This window comes from Terrapene carolina, unplaced genomic scaffold (genome assembly GCF_002925995.2).
Source record: "Terrapene carolina triunguis isolate 2854851 unplaced genomic scaffold, T_m_triunguis-2.0 Scaffold233, whole genome shotgun sequence".
Lineage (NCBI taxonomy): Eukaryota > Metazoa > Chordata > Testudines > Emydidae > Terrapene > Terrapene triunguis.
The window spans coordinates 14,580,226-14,590,535 of record NW_020664584.1 but is presented as its reverse complement, the minus strand read 5'-3'; the positions used below and the strand labels follow the sequence as shown (position 1 = coordinate 14,590,535).

The 10,310-nt window shown below is 46.5% G+C and overlaps 1 protein-coding gene across 1 annotated transcript in view; it reads left to right on the top strand.

Annotated features, from left to right (window-relative positions):
* Nucleotides 1–1,238: 1,238 nt before the first annotated feature.
* LOC112117389 (cytosolic phospholipase A2 gamma-like) overlaps nucleotides 1,239–10,310 on the top strand; it is a 49,023-nt gene continuing 39,951 nt past the window's right edge. The window contains 3 exon segments of the mRNA XM_029912601.1: nucleotides 1,239–1,290; nucleotides 4,235–4,458; nucleotides 7,802–8,143. Of these exon segments, the coding sequence (XP_029768461.1) occupies nucleotides 1,239–1,290; nucleotides 4,235–4,458; nucleotides 7,802–8,143 (618 nt within the window).

Below are 10,310 nucleotides of genomic sequence, written 5' to 3'. Positions count from 1 at the left end.
TAAAAGCCAAAGATAAACCTGGCCTTAGCCAGTACACAACTTCACTCCCTACCCCTCCCATGGGGTACAAAAGAGGTGGTACCAAAGCCCCCAGACTCACAACCCTCCAAACCAGAACATGTCCATAAATTGTAAGGGGTGGGGCCAGGGGCCTGCACCACTAGTATGATAAAGCCTGCTAAGAAAGATAGGGGCGGGGATAGGACAGGAAAAGCTCTAATGGGCTACATAGCTATGAATTATGTTTGCTTGGAAACCCCAATAAACTTCACATTGCTTGCACTTTCGACTCTGGCCTTCTGCTTTCTGTCTGCCTGACAGGAACGAAGAGAGTGTGAGGGGAAGCCTTAACAAAAAGTATGTGACCAAAAATGACCCTAGGCCACAAGATTATGGGAAAAAAGTGTACCAATGAGAGATCTTGCAAAATATTAACAGTAAGAGTCATTTTTTTTTGCTTACAAGTCACATTTTTCTAACACATGCCCTAACCTCAAGTTGTACTATGTGCATAAATGCTAATGAGGTATAATCAGAATCATATTATAAAAAGAGGGTGCCCAGATCAGGAAAACTGAGCTCCCTATGGGGAACTTCAGCTGGACTATCCCTCTACTGAGGATCAATCCGTGAAAGACCCATCAGACCCTAACATTGTCTAGGAGATGTGAGTATAACTATATTTGTAACTTGTGCGTAGGTCTGTGTAGAATTTCTATAAGCTCAGGTAATCATAACTTTAATTGTAACTTTAATAAAACTTTTGAAACAGACTAGACCTTTTACTTGTAAATGTCTGTGTGGTCACTAGCCTTGGTCTTTATGTGTTGCTAGAGACTCTAAATCTGAAGCAAGTAGCAGAGGTGACTTTCACTCTGTTAAGCTTGAAATTATAGCCACTGTAGAGCCAAAGCCACAGTGGTATAATACCACATTCCAAAATTCACTTTAAATAAAATAAAAGGCTACAAATTGGCACCTAGCGCATGGCTCCAGAGAACACAGAAAGTATGATGGAAAGAAAGGCCACTTTAGACCGTATGGGTGTAATTAATTGAAAACAAATTATTTCATGTAGGTAAAAAGGACTGTGTTCTGCTTACAGTGAGATTGGGCAGCAAATCCAAGATATCCCAAAGATAGAGAGTGAGAAAGATGTATGTACAGAGATGCAGTTTCCTCCTGTATATGTTATTAATGTAATACCAGATAACCCCATTTCCCATATCCCAGTAGCCATGGTGGAACCTGGGAAAGAACAGCCAATATTAGGACATAGCTTTCCATTGGGTAAGTGGGGCTGAGGGTCTAAGAGCAGACAGCAATAACAGAATAAACACTCAGTCAAGTTAGAAAAAGAGGAAGTATCAGATACAGACACTGAGACAGGCACTTCGGGGGGAGTGAAAGGGGGAGTTGAAGAAGCTGTCTGCAGTGAAGAAAGGGAAGGTCTGTTACAAAAAAGTTTACCAAGAAAGAAAAAGTCAGGAGGTGCTTCAGTCTCATTCACAATTGTGCCACTTATTACAAGAAACCCAGGGAACTATAGAACTTGCTGTAAGTACATGAAAGGAAGCAATCTTAGATATAAATGCCTCCCATGAAAGATGAAAGTCTGGGCAATTTGTGACCCTAACAAATGAGTCTAATACCTTTAAGTCAATTGAGCCAGAAGCAATAAGGAAGAGAACAAGTGGCATACTTCATTCTGATTCCCATCTGCCCACTTTACACCAAAAGGCTTGGCCAAAAACAGAATCCCCACAGGACAACCTGCCAATGCCAGACCTTCACAAGGTGCAGGCACCTACCCCAACCAAAACAAAGTATAAAAGGTTAGAACAAAACTTCCCACCTACATTTTACACTGTAGAAGCTGCCTAAACTTGGGAGATACCAGTTCCTTTGAAAAAAAGAGGAAAAGGAAATCCCCAATATAACTATAAAGGAGGAACAAGAATCAACTTCTAAATTGGAATCTTCAGGATTGAATAGCCATGCCTTCCCGATAGCAGTAGTTACAAATGCAAAAACACTAAATGCCACTGAAAAGATGATAGGGCCAATGAAAAAAGGAGATAGAGTTGCAATACATGCAGCACTTTGTGGAATACATTGCCACCAGAATTTCAAGAAGAGGAAAAATCCTTTACAGACACTGTACATCTGTTAGAACAGAATATGAACCTAGGACAGGCAGGGGTCACCCTGGTAGCTAATCTGAGACAACAGGAGGGAGAATCCCCATATGTGTTTCATAATAGATTATATGCAGCTTGGAAATCTGATGAAATGTCTGGAAAGGAAACGGACCCTCAATATATTGATTTGTTAGTTAACAATGCTTCACCAGCAGTTTGAGGAAAGGTTATGATCAATGATTTAGATAATGGCATAGAGAGTACACTTATAAAGTTTGCGGACAATATCAAGCTGGGAGGGGTTGCAAGTGCTTTGGAGGATAGAATATAAAATTTAAAATGATCTGGACAAACTGGAGAAGTGGTCTGAAGTAAATAGGATGAAATTCAATAAAGACAAATGCAAAGCACTCCACTTAAGAAGGAACAATCAGTTGCACACATACAAAATGGGAAGTGACTGCCTAGAAAGGAGTACCATGAAAAGGATCTGGGAGTCATGGAAGATCACAAGTTAAATAAATAAAAACGCTGTTGCAAAAAAAGCAAACATCTTTCTGGGATGTAGTAGAAGGAGTATTGTAAGCAAGACACAAGAAGTAATTCTTCCACTCTACTCCGCGCTGATTAGGCCTCAACTGGAGTATTGTGTCCAGTTCTGGGTGCCACATTTCAGGAAAGATGTGGACAAATTGGAGAAAGTCCAGAGAAGAGCAACAAAAATTATTAAAGGTCTAGAAAATATGAGCTATGAGGGAAGATTGAAAAAATTGTGTTTGTTTAATCTGGAGAGGAGAAGACTGAGAGGGGACATGATAACAGTTTTCAAGTACATAAAAGGTTGTTACAAGGAAGAGGGAGAAAAACAGTTCTTCTTAACCTCTGAGGATAGGACAAGAAGCAGTGGGCTTAAAATGAAGCAAGGGTGGTTTAGGTTGGACGTTAAGAAAAACTTCTTAACTGTCAGAGTGGTTAAGCACTGGAATAAATTGCCTAGGGAGGTTGTGGAATCTCCATCATTGGGGATGTTTTAAAATCAGGTTAGACAAACACCTGTCAGGGATGGTCTAGATAATACTTAGTCCTGCCTTGAGTGCAGAGGACTGGTCTAGATGACCTCTCAAGGTCCCTTCCAGTTTTATGATTCTATGATGCATGTACACACCAAGAGTACCCTTCCAGATATTTTGGATGAATTGTCTAATCTTATAGTTATATTCAGACCCAACTGAAAAGTTCCAAGAGAATTCATCCTCCTATAGCAACTGTTCAAGGAGCCTCAGGTAGAACAAAAATTAAAGTAGAAGGCCTACAACATGTGGCAGAAGGCCAACAAGATCACTCAAGAGGGTTGGGTAATAATATTAGAAACTGTTCATATCCAAGAGGTGCCATACCATGCCGCCCCCAAACTCAAAATCCATGATATAACAATCACAGGCACCTAAATGAAGGAGAGCTTGCCACTTCACACTCATCACTATCTTCACCAACTACAGTGTGAGACAATTCATACCTGACAATAATCATTCCCTCCCAAAAATCCCAGCCTATCAACCTCCTAGTCCTAAACTGGACATAATTAGAACTTCACCAGATTGGAACAACACTAGAACCTCAGAAGTGTGAAATGCAGGAAATGCACCAGCAGATGAACTCCATGATTTTGAATTGCTAGCCCACCCCACCTCAACCCATTGCAGTAGCTACTGCAACATTATTCTGGATTTCAACTCCACTTATGCAGTATGAAAGCCAGGAAGGGGAGGGAGTAAATGAGGGTCCATAATGACAGATAGTATGAAGCCAACAGGCCCTGTGCAGTTTTTTCCTCCCAAAGGCAAACATTGCAAAGAAAAGGGCAAATGTGCATGAATAAGTGACTTAATATATAGATGCTTTTGCTAAACATGGGCATGTGTGTGAAAGAATGGCAGTGACTATTATAATCACAGGAGGAAATTTTCCTCCACAGAAGTTTTTTTCAGGTATTAGCTTGTCTCAAGGAGATGGAACACGAGCTCAACAGAAGGTGAATTTAATTTGAGAATTGCCCATGCCCACTGATATAATTTCTTTATGATCTTTTCTAGGATTGGCAGGATACCATCAAAACTTCATTCCTAACTTTTCTTCCATTGCAGGTCCACTGTACAAACTTCTGAAAAAAGGGATTGCTTGGGCCTGGATAGACCAGCATGTTAATGGATTTGTAAAATTGAAGCAAGCAGTAATAAAAGCACCTGTGCTGACCACTCCAGATCCCAGCAAACCATATCTCTTAGAGGTCTCTCTCAGTGCAACTGAACTTGCAATGGTAGCTTCTAAAGAGAAGCATGGAAATTTAGGCCAATAGTCTATGACTCTAGAAGAATGAGCGTAGTAGAACTTAAATATTCCACTTGTGAAAAATATGTATTGGTCACCAGTTGGGCTACCAAGCAGTTTGTGTTTTTAATTGGTTTAAACCCAATAGCTCTATGTTCCACACACACCCTTCTCCAGTTCTTGTTTTATAATCGAATCAAGGATGGAGATCTGTCCAAGGCTGAACTGACAAACTGGACTTTGTTGTTGCAGGGAAAAGATATAACAGTGATCCGAGTACAGACCTTATATCCATTGCCTGGTGCCCTGTTGTATTCTGGGAACTCTGATGTGTGCCCATATGTTGATCAAGGGAAAACCTTGACTCAGTTTTTCACAGTAATATCTCCCAGAATAAAAATCATAGAAGCATATTGCTTTTTCATAAATGAGTTCATCTACTATGATCAGGAGAAACCAGTACCTTCTTGTTGTTATTGACCCATTCTCCAAATGGATGGAAGAATTTCCTCTTAAGGCAAATGTTGCTTTAGCCACAACAAAAATATTTGGAACAAGACTTCTCTGATTGGAAACTCCCCACTAGGGTAGAGTTAGATAGAGGGACATGTTTTATTGGGTGAATGTTTCCAGGTGTTTACAGTTGTTGGCAGTGCAACAAAAAATTGGTATTCCATATAGACCACAATCATCAGAGATGGTAGAGTGAACAAATTGCATCATCAAACTAACGCTGTGGAAACTGGTAGATGCCAATGGATGCAATTGGGATATACTGACTCCAATCATTTTAATGACACTCAGGGCAACTCCAGCTGCCTCCACAGATCATACACCCATTGAGATGACTGGGTGAAGCATGTGGATGTCAGAGCATCTTTTGTAGCATTCCAATGGCACACAGCTAGAGGGAATCAAACTGGAAACCTATCTGCAAGTATTTACAAAAACATCTTAATCTGGTTCACTTGCAGGTGGCTGTTAAATTGGGAAAATCCAAAGAGAAGGCAAAAAAGTCTATTTTGATAAAGGCCAAAAAGAGAATACTTGAAAAATTGGAGATCAGGTGATGCTCCTATCATATGCTGTATCAGAACATAATTTATGTAAATTAATGAACTGGACCATGAAGGTACTTATATACTGTCACCTCTCACTCTTCCTACAGGGGTATATCAGCCATGAGCAGGGAGGTGGTATTACTGATGTGTACAAGGCTGAATTTCTACTCTGTCACTCTGAGTGCAGAAGGTGGGAGCCCACAAGGATTCTAAAAATAATACTGGCCATTCCAGGCTTGTATTAAACTCCCAAGGTTACAGCTTTTCTCTGACCTTGGCTTGGTAAATGCTGCCACCACCCAAATTAAAAAAAACAAACACCTTTGACCGAGGAAGGAGCACTTGGGAATTCCTCCCTGCAAGGTACCCTCAAGCCCTTTCACCCCCTCCCCCGGGGGAAAAGCTGAGAAAGAAAACAAAGGAGATTAGCTGTTGCCACCAGCTAATCAAACAGCATATGCACAAACCTCTTAGGACACCAAAAATCCAATCCTGTTCTTAAAAAAAGGTAAATTTTATTAAAAACTAAAAGAAAGAAAATACATCTGGAACTTAGGCTTTTGCTAGATTTTAAAAGAGCAACTCCAAAAATCAAGCACCTAAAATAGCTTTCTTGGGGGTTCAGCTTAAAGGTTACAAGCAAACAAAAGCATCTGGGGTTAGAACAGAGGAGTCCACAAGCCAATAAGAAATAAAAGAAATAACCCTAATTGTGTCTTTTTAGCCAATCTCTAATTTCACTTACATATCTGTGGCTCCAGATATGTAGGTTCAAAGTATGAATTGATAATCTATAATCATACCTGGCTTAAAGCTGCTTACAACATTACTGCTCCCTGTCCCTGCAGCCCAGAGAACAACAGACATAGGGAAAGTTTCTTTCCCCATTTTAAAAAGTTCTAGCCTTCCCATTGGCTCTTTTGGTCAGGTGCCCACTTTTTTTTCTTTACCTGGGGGACTTTTTAACCCTTTACAGGTAAAGCAAGTAAAGAACAGCTACCAAGAGGGATTTTACATCTAACTGGCTGGCTGGGTGTCCATCAAAGGGAGCTACCCCCCCCCCCACACTTTATTTATCACAGCCTATTTTAGGGGTATGATTTTGAATAATTAGACAGCTTTCTAATCTGAAACAAAAGCACAGAAGGAGACCCAGTGACTGGAAGCTGAACCCAGACTGATTCAGACTAGAAATAAAGTGGAAATTTTTAGGCAAGGGTAATTAACCATGGGGATAACTGAACTCAAGTCCGTGTGCCTTCCCCATCACTGGGGTCTCTAAAGGGACACAGTTGTCTTTCTGAAAGATCTGCTTTAGTTCAAACAGGAGCTAAGGGTTAGAGGCAGGAATTGCTGGATCAGGTTGTGTGAGCTATACATTGCAGCAGATCACACAAGATGATCATAATAGGCCCCTACAGTCTTTAAGTCAACCAAAAGAGTCATCTAAAAACCCAAAAGCTTCATCTCTAAATAGTGACTTATATCAATTTGGAGTCATTCATGTGGCTTACCCACTAGTGCCCCTGGTGCTCACTTTACAGTATAGCTGCTCCTTCCTCACTCCTCCTCCTTCTGCCATCACTCCTGCTCGGGTGCCAGGGGTAGCCGCCCGCCCGCTCCCAGTCCAGCGGGGCCCATGGAGGAGATGGCGGCAGGGCCATTGCCAGGCATGGGAGAGGGTGGAGGTTTCCTTTCCCCCCGCTGTTCCCCCTTGCTGCCCCATCCCATGGCACCATCGCCCTTGCCCCCTGGCCCTGCCCCTGCTGCCAGGCCCTCCGCCTCCACCTTGGACGGCTGGGTACTCGTGCAGAGGAAGCGCGGCAAAAGGAATTCTCGGGCTCAAAACCTCCCCCTTGATGTGGAGGGGGTGGAGGCCCCAGACAAGACCATGAGGGGGGCCACCACTGCAGAGACTTCCAGGTCTCAAGACAGTTCAGCAGGTGGAGCCGGCCGGGAATGCCATGGCAGCGGAAGGGGGCGCGATCGCCCCCCTCTCGGAGTCTCTCCCCGAGGAGGCCTCAGATGGAGCCCCCCCAGCCCTTTTGTTACCTGTGCCCCGCATCAGTGCCGAGGTGATTGTTGCCTCAGTTGCAGGCGGGGAGGACTCTGGGGTGGTGAGGGGAGACTTCACCTCCATCATTGAGGAGATCGAGGCCCTGGGTCTGACCCCGATCACCCAGGGGGAGGACGACCCTTTGCCAGTGGGCCTCGATCTGGGTGGTAGCTTGGTTATGCCACCCCCCTCCTCCTCTTTCCCCTTTGTCCCAGGCTACCACCCCCACTCTTGACATTGGCGAGCCCCTGGATTCATCCACCTGCCCAGCCGCAGATGGTACCCTGCTCGTGGCCGCCGAGACCCTGGTGGTGACAGCCGGTACCGAGCGACCGGGCCCTGAGCTCTTGGGTGCGCCCCTCTCTGAGGCGGGGCAGCCGCCTCCCTTCCTGATTGGGGGCCCTGCCACTGATGCCATCGTGCCTGATGCTGTGGTTGAGGCCTCCTCAAGGCTTCAAGCCATTCAGTGGAGCGTGGGTCCACTGCTCTATCTCGGCATTTACCTTTCTGCCATGCATCCTTCTCCACTGGAGTACTGGCAGGATCTGGAGGCCAGGGTGGGTGAGCGGCTGCGGAGATGGACAGGATTGCTCTGGTGCCTCTCCCTGCGGGGGAGGGTCCTGGTATTGAACCAACTAGTCCTGTCCATACTCTGGCACCGGCTCAACATCCTGAGTCCAGCCCCGGGGATCCTGGCCCGGCTCCTGAAAGTCGCTCTGCAGTTCTTCTGGCCAGGACTGCACTGGGTCTCTGCAGGGGTCCTGAGTCTTCCTCTGGAGGAGGGAGGACAGAACCTGGTCTGCCTCTGCAGCCAGGTCCATGTCTTCCACCTCTAGGCCCTGCAGAGACTCCTTTATGGTGCAGATAGTCCGACGTGGAGCACGTTGGCGCACGCCTTCCTCCACCACCTCCAAGGGCTCCAATACAACTGGCAGCTCTTTCTTCTCCACCCGAGGGGTCTTCTGCAAGACCTCTCCGAGCTGCCAGTCTTCTACCAGGACCTCCTCCAGACCTGGAAGCTGTTCTCGGCGACCAGGTCTCTTGTGGCCACAGAGGGGGCGGACCTCCTCGCGGAGCCCCTGCTACACAACCCCAACATACGTGTGCAGGTGGCAGAGTCCCCCCACCCCAGTGCACAGGAGGCTGGTCCTGGCAGAAACCACCAGAATCGGAGACCTTCTGGACTATGATGGGGGGACTGGGTGGATTCCTGAGCACTCGGTCGGTGCATGGGGCTCTCCAATCTCCTGACCCCCCCTATGTGTGCTCCAGTAGGTGGGGGCAGCCTTGTCGCCCACCTCTCGTGTTTTCCTTGAGCAGGTACTGCAAGAGGATGCTCCCCACCCGCCCCTCACCCCAGGCTCTCCGGACCTTTTTATCGGGCCCCTGTCCCGTGAGCCCTCCCAGGCCCATCCCTTCCACAATCCGAGCCGGCTGCATGCCCTGCAGCCAGTCCACTTCCAAACCATGCCAAGGAAACAACTATACATGCTCGTGCTCCACACGTTTCACTTCCTCACACTCGTGTCCCGCCCTGATACCAAATGGCGGGACTATCTACCACCTGTGGAGGGTGACGAACACCGGTGGGCCAGCCTCTATTCTACACTAGTACCACGGTCCACTGGGGACATTGGTTGGTGGCTCCTCCATGGAGCCGTGAGCACTGGAGTGTACCTGGAACAGTTCACCCCATTCCCGACTCCTGCCCCTTTTGCAGCATGAGGGAGAACCTGGTGCACGCTTATCTCAAATGCACCAGGTTGCAGCCCCTATTCCGGCTCCTCCATTTTTCCACACATCTGTTTCTTTTCACACACCCTGTCCGCGGCCCCACCAAGTCTCGAGACCTCCTCATCAACCTCCTCCCGGCCCTGGCCAAAGTGGCCATCTACAACACCAGGAGGAGGATGCTTGACGACGGGGTGCTCTGCAACTGTGGGGCCTATTTCTGCTACTCCAAGGTCTCACGCATCCGGGCAGAGTTCCTCTGGGTGGCGTCCGCTGGCTCCCTAGACAGCTTTGAGGAGCAGTGGGCGCTGTCCAGGGTTCTCTGCTCGGTGTCCCCCTCTGGATCCCTAGTTCTGAACCTGTGAGCTTTACTCCTGATCCTGTTATTTATTAGTTGTCCACCATCTTCAGTTGGTTCCCAGGTCCAGTGGTCCCTCCAGCAAGGCTAGGGGAGGGGCCTTTAGACATTGGTCGGCTTGTGACCACCCACCTCCCAGGATTTCCAATAAGGCCTCACTACATGGTCCTAGTACCCATTATACAGCAGAGCTGCCCCTTCCCACCTCAACCCTCAGCTGCCCCCAGTGGCCTTTATACAGTAAATCTGCCCCTTTCCTACCCCATACCCTCTGCTGCCTGCACTGGGCATAACACAGTATAGCCGCCCTCTTCTGGGATGCTTTGCATATTAACACACTAATAGCAAGGGAAATCTATTTTCTCTGCATCTGTAAGTAACTTGAGTCTCAGTATAAATTCTGGCAGGCCAATACTATGTTTCTGGTCAGCGTGCTCTGTGAATCAATTCTACCAGGAGTGATCTCTGACAGCCTGGGAGGAGGGAAGTCCATACTTTGTCATTCATATCCTTGGGGGTCTGTGATCTGTGTGTGTCTGAGGCAGAGCTCAGAGCAGCTGGACAGGGAGGCTTTTCTTTGCTTGAGAGTAGGGTTTGTGAGGGGAGATATTTGTATTAGATTTTGATATTGCCCT